The sequence below is a fragment of the Schistocerca gregaria genome, chromosome 2, assembly GCF_023897955.1.
Source record: "Schistocerca gregaria isolate iqSchGreg1 chromosome 2, iqSchGreg1.2, whole genome shotgun sequence".
In the NCBI taxonomy this organism is placed as follows: Eukaryota; Metazoa; Arthropoda; class Insecta; order Orthoptera; family Acrididae; genus Schistocerca; species Schistocerca gregaria.
The window spans coordinates 380,420,526-380,448,454 of record NC_064921.1 but is presented as its reverse complement, the minus strand read 5'-3'; the positions used below and the strand labels follow the sequence as shown (position 1 = coordinate 380,448,454).

At 39.4% G+C, this 27,929-nt stretch overlaps 1 protein-coding gene across 1 annotated transcript in view; it reads left to right on the top strand.

Moving 5' to 3' along the window:
* The window catches only part of LOC126335783 (anoctamin-4-like), a 274,203-nt gene that overhangs the window by 50,342 nt on the left and 195,932 nt on the right, over window positions 1-27,929 (top strand). Inside the window, exons 3-4 of the mRNA XM_049999245.1 lie at window positions 6,709-6,851; window positions 10,949-11,131. Of these exons, the coding sequence (XP_049855202.1) occupies window positions 6,709-6,851; window positions 10,949-11,131 (326 nt within the window). The remainder of the gene's footprint in view (window positions 1-6,708; window positions 6,852-10,948; window positions 11,132-27,929) is intronic.

The following is a 27,929-nucleotide window of genomic DNA, read 5'->3' as shown; positions in this document are numbered from 1 at the left end:
TGATCTTCCACAGTCTATGACTGCTTGTAATGCCTGCAAGATGTCCAATATGAGAATAACATTATGACTGTATTCTAATAAAATGATAAATTTGAAGTGATGTGTTCTGTCACTGATGAGCTGGCTATGATAATTCAACATTACAGAAAAATAACTCCCTGATTTGACTAGCAACTGGGCACATTGGCTGCCAATATTGATTAGATTTCCTGACATCCTGGTAACTGTTGTCCAAGATGGATTTTCCTGAAGTTGGCAGCTAGTTGTGTGGCTGTCATCTCTATATGTTGACAAGGAGAGACTACGACATGTTGGGTAGTAACCTTGTCCAAGTACAGAGGTGGGCTTCATACGACGAGTTGATTGTATCATCTGCAGCTGAATGGTGTGAGTAGGAATGTTCTGATGGTCAATGTCGTGCAGCATAGTAGTCATCGAGCACTTGTCTTCTTTGTCTGCTGTAGTGTATAACATATTTGGGGAAAGATAGCACTGTATTGTTCTCTGTTGTCCAAATTTATCCTCTTCTGCTAGACATTATACTTGATAGAGAAGTTGGTTGTACCTGCATTTGTTTGCCATTTGAACGCTGTGGCATAAGACCAAGTTGCCAAACCGATTCTTCCTGGCATGTTAAACTGGTGGCAGGGATTGGTGCCAAAGATCAAAACACCACAGCTTTGGCTGCCATAAACTGCTGTGTTTCTTCTCTTACTACCTGTAGTACAAGAGAGCATTCTGTATGTAATGCTGTATCATTTCTCCATGACACTGGGTCTCATTTTTCAGTTGTTCTTCCACTTAGTGCACTTGCTGTTGATTGTCACCAAGTGTTGTAGTCAGTACATCCAGAATTTTTCCCAGTTAATGAGCTTTCCTTCACTGTTTTCAAACTTCTCCTCAGCACTGCCATCCAAGTAAAAATGCTCATCTGCCAAGCACATTGTGTCATGCCACATGTTGTATTTGGATTGAATCCTTTCAGCCATTTTGTTGGGTCCTGACTAGTATCTCTGCAAAACACTGATGGAGGCATGATGCATGACTGACTTGTTGCTGTTTTAGGATCCTTTTGTTTCCTGAACACACAGACAGTCAGAATGATTTACTGCTTGTATTCTGGTTCCTGTCAGTGTAGGCAATAACTTTTGTGTCACCTGATTGAGCCCTGGTGATGTACATGATTTGAAGTACTTGGCATCTTCATAAAACAGTGTCTAGTTGTAACCACAATCAAGTCCAAATCTGAAACAAGGGTAGTCAATGAAGTACAACAGTTAGCACTGAAAGTGCATCTATTTATGAACATCAGTGTACAGAAAGAAAGAGAACTGAACTCGTGGATGGAGCACGCTGCTTTTTATACAAACTTTGAATATTCCAGAATATACAAACAATACAATCATAAGAAGTTTTAAGAACATCCCAGAAATAATCTGTATTACTCAAAAAATAACCTGGAACTCAGAACCCAGTACCAGTTGAAGGTTGCCTATGTAATAGCTTTCAGGGGCAACAAAAATTTGATTTTCAGTATTTCGCCTGGGTATAGTCCGAATTTAAAAAAGCTGTCACTGTCTGCTAATTAAGAGGTATTATCTTCAATATTTAACACGATCAGATGGGTATTACAGTTAGAAACTGAGGAAACTTGAGGCAACATCACTGAAAAAATGCAATTACCTGTACTTTATTCTTGTAGTAGTTGAGAAAGACAGCACTTAACAACTTCCAGCAAACTTTACACATAATTTCATATCTTTATGAAACCTTTCCATGCTGACAGTACCCACAAAATGATGAAAGGAAAAACATTTAAGGCTTACTACATTTTCACAGTTCATGCAGTAAAACTTCAGTTGTCAGAGATCATGCTTTAATTTATCACTTCTTTACTTCTGAGTCTATTCCCACCACAGTTTTGCAGACAGTATCCACATATACTTCTGAATGTACCTGCAAAATTATATAATTGTACTACCTGTAGTTCAGGAGATATGTCATCATAAACATTGAGATGTGTGAAATACTTGCTTATGGGCAAATTACCCAGACTATTTTCATCCACTTTTTCATAATCTAAGCATTTGCCAAATACCAACAAACTTTAAGTTTAATTTCAAACTCTTTCCAAATGTTCTCTCACTTACATACTTAACATCAAATATTTACAACATTAACTTATTTATTATTTTAACATGACAGTAATTTTCAGTAACTGTGGTATATATTTTTCAGAATAACAATCAGTCATCAGATGCAAATATATTTTTGTTATGCTTTGCAACTGATTACTGCATTTTATTCCAAAAAATATGAAGCCTTTTGTAATCATAAGTTTTAAACTGTTTTACACATGGGAGTTCAATTCTTTAAAGGTTATGGGTTCACAGGTAAATACTAAATAACAAACAATTGCTGGTGAACTGATGATGCACAGTGTACCAGCCAATGATGCTAATATCTGTGCTACCTTGCATACAGCACAGCTTGGGGCAATGTGACTGACAATAAAGAGTGTGAAGTGATGAGTTCTGAAGAGACATAAAACAAGTTGCAAATCTTAATTTAGTATTTACGTGAAGCATTGTGATGTGAGTAATTGATTACAATATGCGGCAGAAGTATTGGAGCCCTCACTCTGAAGCTGAGAATGGAGGCAGACTGAGATGCCTATGACTCTGTTCACTATTTTTTTCAGTCTCCAATGTTCATAATGGAGAAATGAAGGGTAAATGTTGATTAGTAGTTTACTTTTATGATTAATGTAGCTTTGAAGATGGTTTGAGAGTTGCATTGGAATAGCTCATTCAGTAGAACACTTGCCCAAGAAAGGCAAATAGTAGTTTACTTTTATGTTTTATGTAGCTTTGGAATAGCTCATTCAGTAGAACACTTGCCCAAGAAAGGCAAAGGTTCAACTCCCACACAGTTTTAATCTGCCAGAAGATTTCATCTGTGTTTTAGAAAAATGTTGAATAGATTTTTTAAAATATGAGTATATATAAAAAATATATATATAAAAAATATAAAAACTTAGAGCAAGAGATATAATACTGTAGCATTACAGATGGTAGGGCAGACAAAAACAAAATTGTGTATAATTTCATAGCCAGTAGAGTATCATAATATTCATTCATATCCTCTCTTCTTCTAGTGTATTCATTTATTTCAGAATTAATCAGATTCTGGTTGCTACTGAAATTTAAATTAGTGAAGTAAGTAATGTACTTTGAGATGCCTGTAGTAATGCAGATTGAAATTTTAATTAAGTAATTTCAAGTTGCCTCCATTTACAGTGGAGACACGTGTGTAATATATATATGTTAATTATTTTTAAACTGTTCTCATATGTCAGAAAGTACTATATTGTTTCAATACTCTATAACTTTTCATAGATATTGCAGTCCACTGCCACATGTCTGGCCATTCCGGTAATGTTAATGTTATTCTTTTGTAACTCTAAAAAAGAGTTCTTCTTTTCTTTCATTCATTCATGCATTGCAGTAAATGCTTGAAGAGGGTATCTGCATTATTTTATAAATCCCTCTCACACCTCAGAATGTACCACATGGCTTATATATTCCTTAAAAGTCATTAGCCATTGCATTATTTCCTACTGACACCTTAAGATCTGCGTGATCAAAGTGATATTATAATAGTACAATAGGTTTGTTATTTCTTCCGTTATTTTGGATGTGAGGTTGTTGAAGACTTTGCTCCAGATAGAATCTCATCCTGAGGCCTAGATGTGAGGGAAAAAGCTGCATTTACTTGCTTAATTACAATTCAGATGAAACTGATTTTATGTTTAGCAACAAAAATGTCTAGAAAGTGAATATGAGAATTTCATAATATTTGAAAAAGCTTCTCAGTGTTTTAGTTATGTGCTGTTCACTTCTCACTTTTGCTGAACAAATACTTTGTGCATTGAGACTGCAGTGTCCAAGAAGATCATTTTGCGAGACAATAGGGAATGAAAATATTCAGAATAAGCCAATGCTCTGGCCTTCAAGTGAAAATAATGAGAACTACTTCCATGAGTATAATGTGGTGAGCAGACCATAATGACTAGTTTTCTCCGTGTTTAGTTTATTTAGCATGCATTGAAGGTACGTTAGACATGGTGTTTCACTTAGTGTATCACAATTAATATTCTTTTTGCCAATGTCAGGTTACTTTTGTTTTTCTGAAATTGTAGAATATGTGCCATTGTGACAATAAGACTTGAATTAATGTGATTTAAATTTGTTTAATACCATTAAAGCATTGATATCTGTAGCACTTACATTTTCAGGGAAAATTTACTTGGAAGAAGTTGTTTAATTATCCTCTTCCATGACAAAAATTATGGTTTTCATTAATATCCTGTTTAGGTAGAGAAAATTAGGATGCAGCCTATTAGCTGGAGATATAGTTTTTGTTAGGGGGTGACAGAAACCAATTGCATGATTCCACTAAGGAGCAGGGGAGGGCAGCTATCCCTCCATCCCCTCTCATCATCTCTTCGTCACACAACAAACTCGCATTCTGTACTGCCATACAGGCAGGTGTGCCAATTTGGTATGTCTGAAGAAAGTCAAAACCTGTAGTGGATATTGGCAAGTGTATCAAGAGCCATTTGTAGTGAAATCTAAAAACCATTTCTTCATTTGTCACTGTTCTCTTTTCAACTGAAAACAGCTGCAGGTTCTAAAAGCCTACAGTAGCAATGCACACTTAATCTTTAATTGTTTTTCTTGCTTTGTCAGCTAATATCAAAACTGCTAAAGATGCGAATGTAGAAAGCATTTGTATGTAACTGAACATTACATACCTGACAGCAAACTAATATGTACAAATCTCATATAAACTATGCTCCCTTAGTTGAGTACATTCCACAAATCTATTAGAAAGTGGCAGCATTAATTATTTTGTGGTTTAACAGACACACACACACACACACACACACACACACACACACACACACACACACACACCTGTAAGGCTACACAGGGCTGGAATACTTTTGGTAAACTAAAGAAAGTTTTTACATCTAGGATTTTGATGTACTTGTAATGGAAAATTTGCTGTCAGTATCTATAACCAGACATGGACTTGTAATATGGGAAACCATTCAAAACCTGAGGGTCTCTCATTGAGCAATGAATACCTGCATATTGAGAATTACTAAAAAAGACAATATAAAAAGAAATGGGTCAGGGAATGGACTTTGATGGTAGAAAATGAAAATGAAATGTAGGTGGACAGAATGTGTAGCTATGCACGCTGTAGCACAGACAATCAGGAGGGTAGCTGAAGACAATATTTCAGCATTCACTGTCGGTTATCAAAAACAATCAACTAGATTATAGTCAGCTACTGCAGCTGATGACAAAAACAAAACTCTCATGTTACCTCTAGGTGAGTAGCATCCTGAATTGACTATCTAAAACAAAGACTGGTTTTAAATGAGAGAAAATCATGTTTGAGTACTAGGGGAGTGATTGGGTGGGGTAATGTGATGATCAGGACACAGTCATTGTACTCATGAGGAACAGTGCTCATTTCCCCCTCCTACCACTTAGAATTATTTTGTAAGCAGCTCTCCTGGATAGTTCTATTCTATTATTATTTTATTATTGTTGTTGTTATTGTTATTATTATAAGTCATCATCCAGTTTCTCTCCTTTTCTCTATCCAGTTCAAGTTTGTGCTCCATCCCTAATGACCTTATCATCAGTGGGGTATTAATCCTTAGTTTTCCTTCATTTTAATTCCTGATTGTCTAGAAGTTATTTGTTAGTGTTGAAAGTACAACACAAGCACTGAAGAAGGTGTGGGGTATTACACCACTGACTTCCAATCTGCAAATTAGTACAGTTTATACAGCTAATACTATTAAATTGGCCAGTATTCATCTCTGTGTTTGAACAAATATTTGTAAAACTCCTACTTAAAATCCTAAATGGTTGGGAGAACATAAACACGTGTGAAAACTCACAAAAATGAAATGAAATGACTGCATGGCTTTGACGGCCAGGATCCTGACCCAGGGACATTTGGCCACCGAGTTTCAAGTCTCTTCAGTTGGTGCCATTTGGGTGACTTGCATGTCAGTGATGATGAAATGATGATGTGTCAATGTTGATGAAATGATGAAGTGTCAATGATGGTGAAATCATGATGAGGACAACACAATACCCAGTTCTCAAGCACAGAAAATCTCTGATCCGACAGGGAATCGAACACAGACCCACTGCATGGCAACCAGGTGTACTGAGAACTCAACCAAGTGCGTGGACAGAAAACTGACAACGTTTTGCACAACAACTCTAATCCTTGAACCTTTAGGAAGCTACAGCACACTATTCATCAGCTGTAGTAAAGCACACCACAGAGCTAGTCAGGGACTCTGTATCACTTAGCTCAGTGTAGTTTGTTCATGAGTCATTTATAGCTTAAAATGTTCTTTAACTTTCCATGTTTCGGAGTTTAGATGAGGTTGGTGAACTGTCTCTATAGCCAAAATTTCACACTCTGAAATAGCCTCACAAGTGAGACTATACTAAGAAATGGTTTATGAGTACATCTGATTTGTTCCTATTTCATTTTACCTTTTCTGATTGTTATTTTTTCTGTTGTAGGTGTATACTGTAGAGTCCTCAACACATTGTTTACTAAATTCTTGTTGTAGTGACTAAATGACAGTTAATATTAATTCTACAGTATTTCGGACAACACCAGATGTACCAGATGGCTCTGAGGGTCAGCCTGCTGGGACATACACAATTGATGAAAATCCATCCTATCTGGAAGACTCAACAGCAGGACTTCCTGGTGGTCTTCACAAAGCACAAGATGCAACATCGGTCAGTGAGTGTCAAGTACATTTTGTGTTTACTGTTTCCACAGCATTATAAACAACATGATCTTTGTCTGCTTCAAGTATTTCAGGCCTTTCATGGCCCTAAACTGATGTCCTTATTCTGATAATGATTGAGTAAATCATGGCCTGGATGAAACTAACTGTTGTTTCTACAAATCACTTCAGCCAAATGTGAGAATGATTTATTTGTTTGATTTAACTCTCACCCATTCCCATAACACTGTGTAAGTGTTAAAGATTTGGTATATCTATAGTAATACAGTGAAATATTAAATCACCTGATGACTATTTTTACTCATATTAATTTAGATGAGTACCAGTACATCATATTCAGGATGCATTGCAGCCATGTATTCATTATGCACTTTTCTTTTACCATCACATTTTTAATTCTGAAAATGAAATACTAAATAAATAACACATTACTTGTTACATGTACTTTAAAGAGCATTGAAGAGAGAACTGTGTTGGAAAAATTTTTTGATGACTTTTCTGCGCCTTCAATCAAAGGTTTGTGTGTGATGTGGATTTCTCTGTGAGGCCTGTAAAAATATTGGAAAAATGGTAAGATTTGGATAGCTAATAGAAAAAGTATGGATGAAATTACGAAACTGTAGTAACACGGTTCACGTTTTCCGCCGCACTTCACATAGCATAGACCGGGAACTGTCTCCTAGGCATGCCCAATGTGAACTGACTGGGCACGGCCTGTGCTATCTAAGTTGTTGTTGCTATTCCGCTGGCAGAGGTTGTGGCCGAATTCTCGCAGGCCCTCTGGTGGACAGGACTCTACTTGCGGCAACTACCGTCCATGACGCGCCGTGCCGATGAGCGCCTCCCGCGATCTTTCTTGTGGCTACTGCAGAAACTATTAAAAGTGTTGTGATAAAGAGTACAACTTTATTGTTAAGAATAGTACTTAGGAACTAAATGTTCACAGTGGTAACAGAAGCAGTTTTGAATGACACGTATGGCAAGAAGAAGGGAACAGCAAATTTGCTCAAAACTGTTGATTTGCAGCAGGAGCACCTTGAAAACATTACTTCATCATCTTAATGAAATCTGTCTGAGGTGCCAAACCTAAAGATAGCTACTATAAATTCTTGTTTTAAGTCAATAAGTGTACCATGGTAAAGCCTTATACTATATGCAACAAGTGGGTCTAATCTAATAAAATTATACCAAGATGTCTTAATTTAACAGTTATTGATTCTTTTAACTTTTTGCACCAGTTGTCTAAGATGTAGAACTGATTAGTTACTGTTATTTCTCAGTTAAAATTAATGAATGAAGAAATATGTTGTATTTGATTGGGATTTCTTTCAAGAGATTAATGTCAGTATTACAAAATTTAAAACATGAATTTTAATAAAAGTAAGAAATGGCTACATGTGTATGAGTTGTGCTTCTGTGAGTATGTAAGTTTTGTTGCCTATGTCTGATGAAGGGCTTAGTTCAATAGCTGAATAACATCTATCAGCCTTTTTCATTGTTACTGTCTGCCACACAACATCTCTTCTATGTGGTGAGTAGCAATCTGTCCTTTTCATACTGTCGACACACCTAAGTAAGTCATAACTGAGGGCAATACATACATTATCCTCTAAACCTAAATCAGTGCCTAGCAATTTAACTGACATAAATATTAGTTCCATACTGCATATTTAGAGAGAACAGAAAAGTGACACAGACACTAGATAGTATTTGTGATTATACTGTAACAGGAGGAGCTGGGTCGTTTACAGCTTGATGCTTTTATAGGACAAATTCAGAGAGTGAAGGTGTTTTTCCAGAAGTATTAGTAAGTAAGGGTTCTAGACCTTGGTTGTTGACTCATTCTTGAGAGTATTAGCAGATAAAAGCTGATTTATTATTTATCACAACACTAAAGGACAGTAAATGGCAAAACATTTAAATGAAATACAATCAATCTCAGGAAATATGGTAACATTTATTTTCTGACAATTAAAATAATACGTAATTCCCAGATCACAAAGGTGCTTGAATGAGGGATGCACTGGGTGCTGACCTGAGTTTGATCACTGATTTGAAGATATTGAGACAATGCTAGCTAAAATTTTTAAATAAGGTTCCCAAATTGGAGAATTTAGAACCCTGAACAGAGAATATCATTATGCCCAATAGAACAGTACCAGAAGGAGAAAAAAAAGTAGTAGAAAAACTAAAGCAAGGATAGAATTTACCATGGAGATTTTATAACTATTTTATTAATGGATGTAGCAAAAAGTGGAAGCTAGTTTCTTATTTAAAAGTCAAGAGGATTTTGCAGACATATTGCAATAAGTACCTTTTATGTGGTATGACATTATCAAGCCCCCAAACAAAGTGTGTTAAAAGCCACTCTTCACACAGTTGTCCACTCATTTCTAGACTCATTTAAGATGCAAATAGTAACTTGTTCTGTTGCTGCAAAAACAGGAATATGTGAATGCAAATTTTCATTCTGTTACACATCAGTCGCTTAAAAATCAAGTAGTAAATTTACATTAGGTTATCCAAATTTTGGTTTTCTGTGGTTAAAATCTAATTTTAATTCCTTTTGCCTTACTAATCAAGGAACATGGGGTAACTGGTCACTTATTACCCTTGCAATATATCACAAATCAAATTGCCTGAAGCAGTCACTGCTTACTGATGTGTTTTTCCTAGGGCCATTAACGCCTAGTGATTCTGTAATATCTAACATCATTTTAACCACTTAGGATAAGTTGACAGGAAGAATTTTTGTAGTTAGAATGAGGCACACATTTTGTTCAGTGTTATCCTGTGACTGTTTAATTTGGGGAATGAAATTTCTTGTAGGGCAATATCATGTTATGCAATGAAAGTTCCACATCTGCTTCTAACAAATGTTACAAAATAGGTGTGAAACTATACTTTACATGCCATATCTTTTCACCAGAAATTTTTACGATATCTGATATTGCTTGTATGATGAAATTTAATTTCACAATACTGATATTTTTTTTTTTAAAAAAGAAACTCCACAGTCTGACATCATGGACCACACATATTTGACTGAACATGCAGTCATCCTTTTCCCATGGAGTTATTGGATCTCAGTGTGGAGTATGTGGTTTGCAGGCTATTCAACCAGTTGATAGTGTTCGTTTTCCTAAGCCTGTGGTGTTCCTTCTGTTTTATACAGGGTATCCCAAGAGGATTGCCAATATTCAGTGATATGCCAGGAACAATCATCTGAAGCATAAAACATTATGTGGTCGTATGCTGTATTCTGGATGTTTTCTAATGTCATTTTGATATGTTTCTCTTTAATAACTCAAAAACTGTGGCCTCTAGTAAAAATGTGCTGCAGTACAAAATTAAACTACATAAAATTTCCTACAAAAAGGTCCTATTAATTTTTCTCTGGGACTAATAGTTTGTGTGAAGAGAGCGAGAGAGTACTGAAAATCTCTTGTGACACACATATGCTGTAGCTTAGGTAGTTTTTGTAGGCCAGTTTGAGGTTGATTCCTCTTAACTTCCTCTAGACTACTGTGGTATATTGTAAACAAAGATAATGTATTGAATAATACAGAAAATAAATAACACTGTACATTAAATGTGTTCTATTTCAGAAACCATTTGGAATAGGGTATATGACCATATGAAATTTTTTGCTTCAAATAATCATTTCTGTCATATCCCTCAATACTGACCATTCCTCCTGGAACATCCTGTGTAACTTTGTACTTGCTCTTGCAAGGCTGAGGGCACCTCATCCAATCCTGCCGCAACAAAAAAGTACTTCACAGTATCAGAAATTGAACTTGGGTCCTCAGATGGGAAGTCAGAATGCTGCCACTTAGCTATGGAAGAGAAACCAACAATGTTTTAAAAATACACATTCCAAAATTGTGATCTATTATTGGCAGTTTTAGGATGGGGTTTATTAATAATGCTTTAATGCTTAGCAAAATTGAATTAAAAATGTAATGGAGTGTGAATGTGTGTGTGTGTGTGTGTGTGTGTGTGTGTGTGTGTGTGTGGGGCCGTGAGCACACGCACACATATGTGTGTTTGTGTGTGTCCAATAAAATGTTTTATTATTTATAGCTTCCTGACACAGAAACACTAATGTTTCGAGATGGACGTCGCCGTATTGACATGGTTCTTGTATATGAGGAAGAAGAGCTAGGTGTCATGACAGAAGCAGAGATGTTACGAAGGGAGAGAAGACGTGTCTTCCAGGAGAACCTCCTTGCTGCTGGGTTGGAGCTAGAGCTGGAGGGGAAAGAGGTAAGTATTAACAACAGCATAAAAATAATGGTGATCACTAGAAATAAATTCCATGACCTCCTGTCAGGGGCCAGCAGTGCTAAGCAGTAGATTACAGAGGTGATTAAAAAGTGTAAATAAATGACATATTTGTAAACTTTGTTATGAAAGATAATAATCTAAATGTGACTTGAGATTATTTATTTTGTTGCCTTTGAAAATAAGAAAGAACAGGTGCAGTGATCTACATTATCCAAAGAAGGGGAGATGAAGTCTATGAGACCTACAATTTTTCCATTTAAAATTGAGATCTTATTGATATTGTAAAATTATAATAAAATTCCTGTACTGCCAGTAGACATATATGAAAGTGCATACACCATCCTAGCTTTCAGAAGTAATATTTTTTTCCACAGGAAAGACAGAGAAGTTCAAAAATTAAGGATAAGAAGCTCAGACCCATCATCCATCTCATGGTGGCTCTAAGTTACCTGCCCTTCCATCTTCATGTGAATTTTTCTTTTGACACTACTGATAATGTTCCAGATTGAATACACAAAAGTTTTAACTTGTTAATGCTGGAAGAAGTTCATTATGTGGTGAATAACACTTGTGTATCATCTCTGTAGGAATTTATACACTCAAAGAATTAAACAGATCACACTGCAGAATAAAAAACTTATAGTTACTCAAGGCACTATTGTATTTACGTATAATGGAATTCTTCAGATTCTGAAGTGTATAGACACTTTGTTTGAAGTTTGAAAACATAGATTTCATATTATTCTATTGAAAATTAGTTAATACCCTGTAAAATCTTTGGAAAACATCTTTGGAAAATGTTACTAAGGTGCCATAATAAAAAAGACCCCTTTTTGTTTGTGACAGTTTAAGTTATACAGCTAATAATTCTTCAGAAATCCATCATGTCCTGATTGTGTTATGAAACCACATTAATCTATATTGAGATATGCGAAACCCACTCAGACAGCTGAATGCACTAAAGCACCCACTTCTGAGACACGGGGGAGAATACCAGCCCTGGATTGAGCCTGCCTTGCATATTATCATTGGGGCCAATGTACCAGACAGCCTGGATTTGGTGTTTTGGCAGTTATCCATATCCACAGAGGTGAATACTGAATTGGTTCCCACATTTCACCACAGACACATTCTACACAAGCACTTGGAAAAATGATGTCAGATATGACCATACGATATATACTACATGCCGTCAGAAGAGGTACACAGATTTCACCCTGGGGAAGAGGGGTGGGGCTGGAAGGAGCTATGTAAAATTCTGTTGGGAATGATGACACCATCTTAATAATAGTGTATAGTATATCTGTATTATAGTACCTATTTATATACAGTATCTACACTCCTGGAAATTGAAATAAGAACACTGTGAATTCATTGTCCCAGGAAGGGGAAACTTTATTGACACATTCCTGGGGTCAGATACATCACATGATCACACTGACAGAACCACAGGCACATAGACACAGGCAACAGAGCATGCATAATGTCGGCACCAGTACAGTGTATATCCACCTTTCGTAGCAATGCAGGCTGCTATTCTCTCATGGAGACGATCGTAGAGACGCTGGATGTAGTCCTGTGGAACGGCTTGCCATGCCATTTCCACCTGGCGCCTCAGTTGGACCAGCGTTCGTGCTGGACGTGCAGACTGCGTGAGATGACGCTTCATCCAGTCCCAAACATGCTCAATGGGGGACAGATCCGGAGATCTTGCTGGCCAGTGTAGTTGACTTACACCTTCTAGAGCACGTTGGGTGGCACAGGATACATGCGGACGTGCATTGTCCTGTTGGAACAGCAAGTTCCCTTGCCGGTCTACGAATGGTAGAACGATGGGTTCGATGACGGTTTGGATGTACTGTGCACTATTCAGTGTCCCCTCGACGATCACCAGAGGTGTACGGCCAGTGTAGGAGATCGCTCCCTACACCATGATGCCGGGTGTTGGCCCTATGTGCCACGGTCGTATGCAGTCCTGATTGTGGCACTCACCAGCACGGCGCCAAACACGCATCCGACCATCATTGGCACCAAAGCAGAAGCGACTCTCATCGCTGAAGATGACACGTCTCCATTCGTCCCTCCATTCACGCCTGTCGCGACAACACTGGAGGCGGGCTGCACGATGTTGGGGCGTGAGCGGAAGACGGCCTAACGGTGTGCGGGACCGTAGCCCAGCTTCATGGAGACGGTTGCAAATGGTCCTCCCCGATACCCCAGGAGCAACAGTGTCCCTAATTTGCTGGGAAGTGGCGGTGCGGTCCCCTACTGCACTGCGTAGGATCCTACGGTCTTGGCGTGCATCCGTGCGTCACTGCGGTCCGGTCCCAGGTCGACGGGCACGTGCACCTTCCGCCGACCACTGGCGACAACATCGATGTACTGTGGAGACCTCACGCCCCACGTGTTGAGCAATTCGGCGGTACGTCCACCCGGCCTCCCGCATGCCCACTATATGTCCTCGCTCAAAGTCCGTCAACTGCACATACGGTTCACGTCCACGCTGTCGCGGCATGCTACCAGTATTAAAGACTGCGATGCAGCTCCGTATGCCACGGCAAACTGGCTGACACTGACGGCGGCGGTGCACAAATGCTGCGCAGCTAGCGCCATTCGACGGCCAACACCGCGGTTCCTGGTGTGTCCGCTGTGCCGTGCATGTGATCATTGATTGTACAGCCCTCTCGCAGTGTCCGGAGCAAGTATGGTGGGTCTGACACACCAGTGTCAATGTGTTCTTTTTTCCATTTCAAGGAGTGTATATCTATCTAGTATAAATATAGTGTATCTTAATAATAGGTTTGGTATACACGAAATGGGAGAAGTACTATACCAGTCCAAGCCTAGCATTGGATGGTTACAGGGCACTAAAATGGATGGCTGACTGGCAGGTATCTGAACACTGAACAGTTCCCTTGTTGTAGATACACATTGAAAACTCAAATGAATTAAAGAAATGATTCTCAGGAAAAATAATTATTGTGAGTTTCTTCCTATTTATTAGCTATTTCTTTTATTAACAATGTAGGAAAAGACAGATGCTACTTACCATTAGGAAGACACATCAAGTTGAAAACTCTTGGGTGGAGGATGTGGGGACAGTATGTTACTATAGGTTGAGGCTGAGATAATTACAGGAGCAGAGAATGTGTTGTAAGCTTAACTCCCAACTGCACAGTTCAGACAACTTGGCAGTGCAGAGAGGATCTAGATGGCTCAAGTAGTGAAGCAACCATTGAAATGAAGTGTGTTGTGCTCAGCTGCATGTAGTGCCACCTGGCAGTTTACTTTGCTCTTGGCCACCATTTGGTGGTGGACATTCATCCTGGTAGACAGCTGGTTGGTAGTCTTACCAATATAAAAAGCTTTGCAGTGATTGCACCAGAGCTGGTAAATGACATGGCTGCTTTCACACGTGGTCCAGTCCCTGATGAGGTAGGATAAATCTGTGACAGGACTGGAATAGGGAGTGCCAGGTGAGTGGATTGGGCAGGTTTTGCACTTATGTCTTCCTTGGTGGAAGGGATTGGGATTGGGAGTGGCATAGGGATGGACTAGGATGTTGTGGAGGTTTGGTGGGTGACAGGACACTGCTTTAGGAGGGGTGGGAAGTATCTCAGGTAGGATGTTCCCCATTTCGGGGCATGATGATAGGTAATCAAAGCCCTGATGAAGGATGTGGTTCAGTTGTTTCAGTCTGGGGTGGTATGTGTAGCTTACGTGTGCTTAGCTACGTGACTTTGGAAAAAATGAAATACCAAGCTTGAAATAGTCTGTAAGAATTATAGCAAATATACAAATTTCTGGTTCTGAAAAAATAGTTGACAAAAACATCTGTGAGATCTTAAATAGCTGGGATTTGAGCAGTTAAGACATGTGGATGCAGTGAAGAAAGTGAGTTTGATAGAGGAAGAGAGGAAATACAAGGCAATCCAGGAATCCATTACCATGCACACAAAGATATTGAAATGTGCTGCCCTTCTATAAGGGTATATAGAACACTATTAATTTGACTATACTGGCGTTATGACTCTCCAGAAAATGAGAGTTGTCATTTTAGTGAAAAACATGAACAAAAAATGGTTGAATTGTTTTCCAAAAGCAAACAGAAAGCAAAGGCTACAAAATATAGTATCTTATTGTAATTTTATAAGTAAATTGTCCATTTCTGGTGACTAAGGCACAAGCAATATAATGATTTTTCACATGTATGAACAGCATGTTTTATAAAAACAGTAAATAGCAGTTTCCTGCAAAATCTTTGTAGTTTTGTAATGTATGCAATCTTGGGTCCACATCAGTTTGGATGATTTGGAGATTGCTATTTTTATATACAATACATGCTTCCTGTTTCAGGATTTGTAGATGACTGCTTATTTCTGTTCAAGAGTTAATTGAATTGAATTTGATCCTGGAGGATTACATGCTGTACAGTGAATGTAAATGTGATACAGGATACATCAGACAGAAAACATTCATTGTCACATACTTCCTAACCATTTTTCTTACATTCTAACATCACTGATGATAAGTAACAGTATGTACAAATTTAATGTGATGTGTACTCTTCAATGCTGTAAAATTCCTTTTTCAGCAGTCTGTCTTTGAGGTTGTTTGAAAACTTACTGTCATTTATATTATCACAAAGACTTCTTAGTAATTTGATACCAGAATATTGGGATCCTTTTCCAAGCATTGTCAGTATGCTTCATATGTCATTCTTCTTCTGTGTGTTGTGGGTCCAATCTTCACTAAATTTTGTGATGTATACTAAAGTTATATATATTTACAAGGAAGTAAAAGTTAAAATGTCTAGTCTTTTGAAGCAGTTGCTGCATCTTTAATAAGTCTTTTTTCTTAATATGATCCTGAGTGCTCTTTTTTGTAATGGGAAAACCCTTTTTATTTGTTGAATGTTTGAGCTTCCCCACTCTGTCACTCCATACTGCAGATATGGTTTGAAGAGTCAGTGGTATAGTGTGCACAGAAGCTGCTTGTCTGCTTACAGTGATAGCTGCCTCATTATGAATATGATGGAGCTGAGTTTCTTACAGACAGAATTCACATGTTGCTTCCATTTCAGCTCATTATCCACAGTAATACCCAAGAATCTAGTGGATTCTGGTTCTTCCAGTCTCATTTCATCCACCTATAAACCCTTGTGCAAAGCCATCTCTTTATTTCTGAACACTGCAGTCTGCCTTGGTAGCTGCATGGTCAGCATGGATGACTGCTGTGCAGAGGGGTCCAGGTTCGATTCCCACCTGGATCGGATATTTATCCTGTTCAGGGACTGGGTGTTGTGTTGTCCTCATCATCACCTCATCCACATCGACACGCAAGTCAGCAAAGTGGTGTCAGCCCAAAAGACTTGCACCAGGCAACTGGTCTAACCGACGGGAGGCCCTAGCCACATGACATTATTTGAACGCTGCATACGTAGTCTTTTTTAGTTTTATAACAATTCCATTTTCCAGGAGCTACTGAGCTGTAGTATTTGCAGATATGTATGCTCTTCTTTCAAGCTGTACCAAATTTTGGACTCTCAAAAGAGTCCAAAGGGAGTGGTAATCATTGTTTTTTCTATGCCCTCGGGTACCACAGGGACCTGCGTGTATGCCTTCGCACTGTCGATTTTCTAAATGCAGTTGCAGCTGCCAAAGCATGGCTGAAGTCTAGCAAATGTGACACTGCATATATGTCTGGCACAGTCCTTGATTTAGTGCATGGTAATCCCCAGATTGTCTTCCTTGGGCAGAAAACATGAGGCAGAAGACCATGGGCTGCTTGAGGGTCAAATGACACATTTTTGCAACATTGCCTTGAACTTGTCTGAGGAAATCTGCACCCAGAATCGGCTTGTTGATGTCAGCCATTGTGAAACTCCACTAAATGTGTGGTGTGGTCCAAGATCCACATTCCACTGATGGGTGTCATATGTTTTTATGGTGAAATTGTTTGCTGTGTTGAGGAACAGTGTTTCAGAGTTGTTATGACCTTTTAACATGGTTCTGGGAAAAGCTGATACATTTGACCCACTGTCTACCAGGTACCTCATGCCCCCACTCCAATCTGCCACAAACAGACACATCAATATAGCACTGCAGCCAGGTGCGTCTAGGTCCAGTTGCAGCTGGCATCTGGGTGCGAGGACCTTGGCCACTTCACAGCTGAAAGAGGAGTGATACCAGCAGACGTTGCTTGGAATCTGCTCTGCCATACTGTTAGAGTGGCTGTTATTGTTGTGTGGACCAAGTGAGCTGTGCTGCCCATAGTTTGATCTGCTGCTGCTGTGATGCCCACTGCCATCTTGCCACGAGCACGTAAGCCATTGACCTGTGTACAGAGTGCTGCCACCGGAGCAGTCAAGTTCTGCATGAGGTGCTGAAGGTTGGTATCCATTGCAGGGGCTGGGGGAAGCATGTGTTACCATGGAGTGAAGGTGGCTGGTAGGGGAAACAGCTCATAGGCAGCTGCGGATGCCACTCTCGGCGCTGTTACCAGTGCACCATGCACTCTATCTGCCAGATCTGCTATGGTGTCGAGCTGCATGTTGTTCTGCATCGCAATCACTGCTTGAACTTGGAAGGGAGGCTACACATCCAGATAGCATGCAACAGTGAATCCAGAACCATGTCAAACTATGCAAGGCTCTGTAGGTGTAGGAACTGCAAACGCCTCCAATCACCGCATTTTTGGTGCAGCAGTTGCTGTACTTGCTGCTCCTTGCTTGACAAAATCCAGTGTATCATCTCATCTTTATGCCGCTGGTAGGAAGACTGCATCATCAGGGTGATTATTATGTTCCACACTTCACCCACATAATTCTAGGCCAGATGGCTCACCACATGTCCAAATTTTGTGAGGTCACATGTGATGCTGTTACAAAAACTGCCTCCACCTGGTTAAACCACATGTATGAGTCTTGGGGCCAAAGGGGGGGGGGGGGGGCAACCTAACCAACACATGTCCACCACTAGTCACCACTCCGGAGGTGGTGTGGTGCTGTTTTGTGTGTGCAAATTTTCATATGCTGGCTCATATGTGGGCAGTGGCTGTGTACTTTGCCCATGCCTGCAGCTCGCTTTCCAGCAACTGATTATGTGCTAATAGCTCTTCTAGATGCATTTTCAGATCATCCATGGTTGTCATTGTACTATTGCACTAAATTCTCCAAGAAAAGGGACACATTAAAAGTACTGAGACACACACAAAAGAAAAGCACACTTAAAGAATAAATGTTTGAGTTCCAAATATTGTCTGCACGAGACTGTGGGTGATCACAGAAATGTTCAAAAGTGAGTCAGCCCAAGATTATTCCTGGTCACTTATGCCACTTGAGTCCATCAGCATATGCTTTTCACTACAAATGAACATTTCAGTGTCATTACTGAAGCAAGCATTGTGTTGTGGCACTTTCAAACCTGTCGTACAGTGGGCTGGCTTACTGCCGTACCCATGCTGTAGGTATGGGTGATGGTAATTAAATACATGTGGTTATACATATCACATTCATTCACAGCAATATACATACACATAAAAGTTGTAATAATTACTCTGGAAATGTCCGCATGTGTGATAGAGTAGTGAATAGCTCAACCACTGATCCCAGAGGGTATACGCTCCTCAGTGATTGAACGCACAGTGCAGACTCATGGCTGCATAAGGCAATGGACGAGTGTGCAAATGTTCTCGCATTCTGCGGACGTCATTTAATTCATGGGCACAAGAAATGTAGCAAACAAGTGGCTACTGCCTGATTTGTGTATGTGACAGTGGGGAGCACGCATTGTGCTCGACCCATGAGGACTGTGGCTGGCGAGATCACAAAATGCCACAGATGTCCATTGAGTAACAGTGGCTAGCTCATACTGGTGTCTCTCTTTGTGTCCTGTGTGCTCTTTGGTGCTGCATTGTTGAAATGCTTTGGCCTAATGCTACTTTTCCACAGGGATGCATGTGGACAAATGTTGACCCATTGACTGTGAAGTGTGCAGTTGCCGTGCTGCTGTTAGAGCTTGCTATGGCCCCATTACATATCCGTGTGGCTCTCCACATTTGATCAATTTGTTTTCTGACTGATACGCATTTCCTGTTGATACATATTGTTTCCTGTTGCATAAGTTGTTGTTGTTGTTGTTGTTGTCTTCAGTCCTGAGACTGGTTTGATGCAGCTCTCCATGCTACTCTATCCTGTGCAAGCTGCTTCATCTCCCAGTACCTACTGCAACCTACATCCTTCTGAATCTGCTTAGTGTACTCATCTCTCGGTCTCCCTCTACGATTTTTACCCTCCACGCTGCCCTCCAATGCTAAATTTGTGATCCCTTGATGCCTCAAAACATGTCCTACCAACCGATCCCTTCTTCTAGTCAAGTTGTGCCACAAACCTCTCTTCTCCCCAATCCTATTCAATACCTCCTCATTAGTTACGTGATCTATCCACCTTATCTTCAGTATTCTTCTGTAGCACCACATTTCGAAAGCTTCTATTCTCTTCTTGTCCAAACTAGTTATCGTCCATGTTTCACTTCCATACATGGCTACACTCCAAACAAATACTTTCAGAAATGACTTCCTGACACTTAAATCTATATTCGATGTTAACAAATTTCTCTTCTTCAGAAACGCTTTCCTTGCCATTGCCAGTCTACATTTTATATCCTCTCTACTTCGACCATCATCAGTTATTTTACTTCCTAAATAGCAAAACTCCTTTACTACTTTAAGTGTCTCATTTCCTAACCTAATTCCCTCAGCATCACCCGATTTAATTTGACTACATTCCATTATCCTCGTTTTGCTTTTGTTAATGTTCATCTTATATCCTCCTTTCAAGACACTGTCCATTCCGTTCAACTGCTCTTCCAAGTCCTTTGCCGTCTCTGACAGAATTACAATGTCATCGGCGAACCTCAAAGTTTTTACTTCGTCTCCATGAATTTTAATACCTACTCCAAAGTTTTCTTTTGTTTCCTTTACTGCTTGCTCAATATACAGATTGAATAACATCGGGGAGAGGCTACAACCCTGTCTCACTCCTTTCCCAACCACTGCTTCCCTTTCATGCCCCTCGACTCTTATTACTGCCATCTGGTTTCTGTACAAATTATAAATAGCCTTTCGCTCCCTGTATTTTACCCCTGCCACCTTTAGAATTTGAAAAAGAGTATTCCAGTCAACATTGTCAAAAGCTTTCTCTAAGTCTACAAATGCTAGAAACGTAGGTTTGCCTTTTCTTAATCTTTCTTCTAAGATAAGTCGTAAGGTCAGTATTGCCTCACGTGTTCCAACATTTCGACGGAATCCAAACTGATCCTCCCCGAGGTCTGCATCTACCAGTTTTTCCATTCGTCTGTAAAGAATTCGCATTAGTATTTTGCAGCCGTGGCTTATTAAACTAATAGTTCGGTAATTTTCACATCTGTCAGCACCTGCTTTCTTTGGGATTGGAATTATTATATTCTTCTTGAAGTCTGAGGGTATTTCGCCTGTCTCATACATCTTGCTCACCAGCTGGTAGAGTTTTGTCATGACTGGCTCTCCCAAGGCCGTCAGTAGTTCTAATGGAATGTTGTCTACTCCGGGGGCCTTGTTTCGACTCAGGTCTTTCAGTGCTCTGTCAAACTCTTCACGCGGTATCGTATCTCCCATTTCGTCTTCATCTACATCCTCTTCTATTTCCATAATATTGTCCTCAAGTACATCGCCCTTGTATAAACCTTCTATATACTCCTTCCACCTTTCTGCCTTCCCTTCTTTGCTTAGAACTGGGCTGCCATCTGAGCTCTTGATATTCATACACGTGGTTCTCTTCTCTCCAAAGGTCTCTTTAATTTTCCTGTAGGCAGTATCTATCTTACCCCTAGTGAGATAAACCTCTACATCCTTACATTTGTCCTCTAGCCATCCCTGTTTAGCCATTTTGCACTTCCTGTCGATCTCATTTTTGAGACGTTTGTATTCCTTTTTGCCTGCTTCATTTACAGCATTTTTATATTTTCTCCTTTCATCAATTAAATTCAATATTTCTTCTGTTACCCAAGGATTTCTAGCAGCCCTCGTCTTTGTACCTACTTTATCCTCTGCTGCCTTCACTACTACATCCCTCAGAGCTACCCATTCTTCTTCTACTGTATTTCTTTCCCCTATTCCTGTCAATTGTTCCCTTATGCTCTCTCTGAAACTCTGTACAACCTCTGGTTCTTTCAGTTTATCCAGGTCCCATCTCCTTAATTTCCCACATTTTTGCAGTTTCTTCAGTTTTAATCTACAGGTCATAACCAATAGATTGTGGTCAGAGTCCACATCTGCCCCTGGAAATGTCTTACAACTTAAAACCTGGTTCCTAAATCTCTGTCTTACCATTATATAATCTATCTGATACCTTTTAGTATCTCCAGGGTTCTTCCACGTATACAACCTTCTTTCATGATTCTTAAACCAAGTGTTAGCTATGATTAAGTTGTGCTCTGTGCAAAATTCTACTAGGCGGCTTCCTCTTTCATTTCTTAGCCCCAATCCATATTCACCTACTATGTTTCCTTCTCTCCCTTTTCCTACACTTGAATTCCAGTCACCCATTACTATTAAATTTTCGTCTCCCTTCACTATCTGAATAATTTCTTTTATTTCATCGTACATTTCTTCAATTTCTTCATCATCTGCAGAGCTAGTTGGCATATAAACTTGTACTACTGTAGTAGGTGTGGGCTTCGTATCTATCTTGGCCACAATAATGCGTTCACTATGCTGTTTGTAGTAGCTTACCCGCATTCCTATTTTCCTATTCATTATTAAACCTACTCCTGCATTACCTCTATTTGATTTTGTGTTTATAACCCTGTAGTCACCTGACCAGAAGTCTTGTTCCTCCTGCCAACGAACTTCACTAATTCCCACTATATCTAACTTTAACCTATCCATTTCCCTTTTTAAATTTTCTAACCTACCTGCCCGATTAAGGGATCTGACATTCCACGCTCCGATCCGTAGAACGCCAGTTTTCTTTCTCCTGATAACGACATCCTCCTGAGTAGTCCCCGCCCGGAGATCCGAATGGGGGACTATTTTACCTCCGGAATATTTTACCCAAGAGGATGCCATCATCATTTAATCATACAGTAAAGCTGCATGTCCTCGGGAAAAATTACGGCTGTAGTTTCCCCTTGCTTTCAGCCGTTCGCAGTACCAGCACAGCAAGGCCGTTTTGGTTAATGTTGCAAGGCCAGATCAGTCAATCATCCAGACTGTTGCCCCTGCAACTACTGAAAAGGCTGCTGCCCCTCTTCAGGAACCACACGTTTGTCTGGCCTCTCAACAGATACCCCTCCGTTGTGGTTGCACCTACGGTACGGCCATCTGTATCGCTGAGGCACGCAAGCCTCCCCACCAACGGCAAGGTCCATGGTTCATGGGGGGGGTTGCATAAGTATGATTCTATATACTCACCTGCTTGCCTGTGAGTACCATAATTTTCCATTTTTCTTATCAGTATATGATGGTCAACAGTGTCAAATGCTATGGAGAGACCCAGAAACATTGTGGATACAACTGGTTTTTCATCTAAGGACAGTATAATATATTCTGTCAGACTGGCAATTGCTCATTCCATAGATTTACTCTTTCTGAAACCAGTCTGAGATGGTATAAGAATGTTGTATTTGTCCATATAATCAAATAATTTATAATCAATTTAAGCATTTCCAAGATTTTGAGAAAACTGGCCCATAGTTGTTGGGGTCATCCTTATCCCTTTCCTTGAACACTGGCACCACCCTGCTTATCTTCAGTTTTCCTGGAGAGACTCCATCTCAGAAAGTGCTGTTTGCTATGTCAAGCAATAGTGAGATTATTTGCTCACTTACTTGCTTATATTTCACCATCACCAGGTGATTTCTTGGGCTTCAGTGTTTGTATAGTTTTCCTGAGGTCATTTTCTGTGATTGGTTTCAAGAACATAGTTCTGCTTCATTTTTTGATAACTTAGTAACCTTCTTTTGTAGACAATTTCTTTCAAGTTTTAAGTTCTCTATCATATTTATATAGTTATTGTTGAGTATATTGGCTGTTTCTGTACCATCTGTAACCACAGTGTTGTCTATTTTCATTAACCTGATATCTGTTTCTTTGTCCAATTCAGCCTATTCCTTCCTTTCACCATTAATTGCATTCCAAACTTCCTTTACCTTGTTTTTTGAGTTCATTATGACGGCATTAATAGCTCTTGCTTTTGCCTCTCCAATTATTTTTCTGTACTTCTTTCATAGTATTTTATTATTTTAAGTTTCAACTCTTTGTCTGAGATTCTGCAGCTTCGTTTGCAGTTCTATTATTTGACCTGTAATACACTTTGTCTGATCCTGCAGCTTTTCACATCTCTTTACTTTGGGGAATGCTACATTAAAATGGTGTTTAATTGTTGTAGTAAATGAAGCATACATTTCTGTTCTTCACCTGTAGGGTTTCATTCCAGGTTTCCCTGCTTAATATTGTTCTAAAGATGGTAATATACTGTTCCCTGGTACTCCTGGTTTCTTTGGTTGTATGTTTTGGTTCTCATATTATGTCCTTACCTCTGTCGAAGCAGATCAGCTGCCCATGATGAGCAGATTTCTGTTTGGACTACACATGATTCAAAGTTACATCTTTTAATGTTAGTAATGATTTTTGCAATAATTATCTGACTTCGAGAAGTCACTCTTGTTGGCGCTGATATTGTTACCTCCATATTGTATAGTATTAACAATCCTTCAAAATCTTGTCATCTTTTCGCATGTCAGTATTGAAGACTCCACATATAAAGAAGTTTTTCTTAACATCCATTCCTAGTAGGTAATTCTTTTCAAAAAGATGCTAATCTTGTCACTTGGTGATCTATACACACAAAACTATCAAGCTTCATCAACCACTACATCAGTAATTTCAAAGTCTTTTTCTCTGGGTAAGTATTTAGGAGCTTTCCTGTTTTAATGTACATTCATCTTAAAAAGAAAAAACAATACATCTTGAATGACTGTAGATAAGATGTTCATATTCACAGGACATGTACATTAGTATGCTCTGGAGAAACGATTAGCATTTGAATCACATCAGCCAGTGAGTTCAAGGTCAACATCGCTATCACAGCACAACACTACCTACTGTTAAAATGTCCTTGTGGCTCTCATTGTTGTTATAAACTGAAGGTAATGGATGAGTGTGACTTGAGCAGATGTGCAGGATACCTTGCAGACATATGCATGAACTATACCATCAAATCAGTGAGTTTGAAAGGGGGCACAATATAGGCATGAGAGAATGTGATGCATCCATCCAGTAAATTGCTTCTTTTATGGGATGAAGTGTGTTGGCAATGCAGCAGGTGTACGCAGGCACATTGCACCTCCCAGACCACCCCCCAAGAATAGCAACACCTCATCCGAATGGCATTGCAAGACAGATGTATGTCCCTCTTGGCTCTGGCACAACAGTGGAACAACGAAATACGTCGTACACTATCAGGATTGACAGTCCGTTGCCATTTATTACAGCATGGGCTATGTGCACATTATTCACTTTCCCTCTACCTTTGACAAATGTGCAGAAACATGCTAGATGGCAATGGTGTATGGAACGATGTCACTGGGAACAGGAATGGCATCAGATAGTGTTTTTAGACAAATTCAGGTTCTGTTTGCTTGAGAATGATGGCCACATTTTGGTTCACCACAAACAAGGGGACCAGCATCACAGTGACTGCACTTGCCATGGACATGCAGTGCCATCTCAAGGCCTTTTGATGTGGGGTGCTATTGGGAACAGCCACAGATTAGACAGGTTATAGTTGGTTCAGTTCCAGGGCACTGTGACCTATGTGAATGGTATCCTGAAACCTGTAATCATACCCTTTGTGCACAACACCCTGAATGCAATTTTTCATCAAGACAATGCCGGACCACATGCTGCTGCATGAAAATATGCCTTCTTGGTGTCACAGAAAGTCAGACTTTTGCCCTGGCCCACAACGTCACCAGACTTGTCACCAATCAAAAATGTGTGGGATGTGGTGAAATAACACATACAGCACTGTAACACGCTAACAACCACCAAAGATGAACTTTGGAACCAGATCATTGCAGCATCGATGGCTATACCAGAAGACACTACAGGTGATTCATATACATTGATGCCATCACCCATGGAACAAGTTATCAGGGCCTATGGTTGACCCTGTACCTACTAGGCTACAGGACACATGCTGAACTGAGGTGACTGAAATCCTAATAATTCCTGCAGATTATTCTAATGTACATGACACTTGAATATGGAGGTCCTTTCTCTAATTGCTCAAGGTATTCTGTCTTTTTCTTAATGTGAGTGTGTACAGAAACTCCACCACCTTATGTGTAGCTCTACAGAAGTAACTGGATAAGATATAGTCCTTTATTGTTCAGTTAGCAATCTGACTTTCAGATAGACCGTGTTCACTGATACATAGTATGTCTGGTTGTATTTCACTTAGGACTACTTCTGCTTCAGTTCCTTGTTACCATTGTATTGAATATTCTGATGTAGTACATTTATGTAACTTTTCTTTTGCTGGGTTACATGTTGTGGATTTCATTCTGGGAAAATATTCTGTAGTCTCTCCTTTTTTGTGTAGCACTTACATTTTGTTTCTTCAGCTACAGCAATTTATTTTTTACCCCCATCAGGCCATATTAGTTTCCCTTGCTTCTGATTATTTTGCTGACATCTGTAAACATTATGTTGAGTGTTGTAGACCCTAATCTGTTTAAATGCGCACCATCCTTTCCTAGGCAGTTGTACTTGAAGATGACCACATTGTTCTTTGACAGCATAATCTGTTTTGCAGATATATTTGTCAGTCACTGACCTCCTTTTTATAATTCCTCTGAGTATCAGCAGGGATCCCACAGAGACAGTTTTTGTCAAATGAATCATATTTTTTGTTTCATTAATAATTTCTTCGCAGCAGCAGCTTTTTTACAAATTTGTTCCAACATGTATAAAGAGGAGAAAGAAAACTGCAGAGAAAGAAAACTGGCATTCTACGGATCATAGCGTGGAATGCCAGATCCCTTAATCGGGCAGGTAGGTTAGAAAATTTAAAAAGGGAAATGTATAGGTTAAAGTTAGATATAGTGGGAATTAGTGAAGTTCGATGGCAGGAGGAACAAGACTTTTAGTCAGGTAAATACAAGGTTATAAATACAAAATCAAATAGGGGTAATGCTGGAGTAGGTTTAATAATGAATAAAAAAAATAGGAATGTGGGTAAGCTACTACAAAAAGCATAGCAAACGCATTATTGTGGCCAAGATAGACACGAAGCCCATGCCTACTACAGTAGTACAAGTTTATATGCTAACTAGCTCAGCAGATGACGAAGAAATTTAATAAATGTATGACGAAATAAAAGAAATTATTCAGATAGTGAAGGGAGCTGAAAATTTAATAGTCATGGGTGACTGGAATTCAGTAGTAGGAAAAGGGAGAGAAGGAAACGTAGTAGGTGAATATGGATTGGGGCTAAGAAATGAAAGAGGAAGCTGCCTGGTAGAATTTTGCACAGAGCACAACTTAATCGTAGCTAACACTTGGTTCAAGAATCATAAAAGAAGGTTGTATACATGGAAGAAGCCTGGAGATACTGACAGGTTTCAGATAGATTATATAATGGTAAGACAGAGATTTAAGAACCAGGTTTTAAATTGTAAGACATTTCCAGGGGCAGATGTGGACTCTGACCACAATCTATTGGTTATGAACTGTAGATTAAAACTGAAGAAACTGCAAAAAGATGGGAATTTAAGGAGATGGGGCCTGGGTAAACTGACTAAACCAGAGGTTGTACAGAGTTTCAGGGAGAGCGTAAGGGAACAAATGGCAGCAATGGAGGAAAGAAACACAGTAGAAGAAAATGGGTAGCTTTGAGGGATGAAGTAGTGAAGGCAGTAGAGGATCAAGTAGGTAAAAAGACGAGGGCTAGTAGAAATCCTTGGGTAACAGAAGAAATATTGAATTTAATTGATGAAAGGAGAAAATATAAAAATGCAGTAAATGAAGTAGGCAAAAAGGAATACAAACGTATCAAAAATGAGATCGACAGGAAGTGCAAAATGGCTAAGTAGGGATGGCTAGAGGACAAATGTAAGGATGTAGAGGTTTATCTCACCAAGGGTAAGATAGACACTACCTACAGGAAAATTAAAGAGACCTTTGGAGATAAGAGAACCACTTGTATGAACATCAAGAGCTCAGATGGAAACCTAGTTCAAAGCAAAGAAGGGAAAGCAGAAAGGTGGAAGAAGTATACAGGTATAGAGGGTCTATACAAGGGCAATGTACTGGAGGAAAATATTATGGAAAGGGAAGAGGATGTAGATGAAGATGAAATGGGAGATATGGTACTGCATGAAGAGTTTGACATAGCACTGAAAGACCTAAGTTGAAACAAGGCCCCAGGCGTAGACAACATTCCATTAGAACTACTGATGGCCTTGGGAGAGCCAGTCCTGAAGAACTCTAACATCTGGTGAGCAAGATGTATGAGACAGGTGAAATACCCTCAGACTTCAAGAATATAATATAATAATTCCAATCCCAAAGAAAGCAGGTGTTGACAGATGTGAAAATTATCGAACTATCAGTTTAATAAGTCACGGCTACAAAATACTAACATGAATTCTTTACAGACGAATGGAAAAACTAGCAGAAGCTGACCTAATGGAAGATCAGTTTGGATTCCGTAGAAATATTGGAACATGTGAGG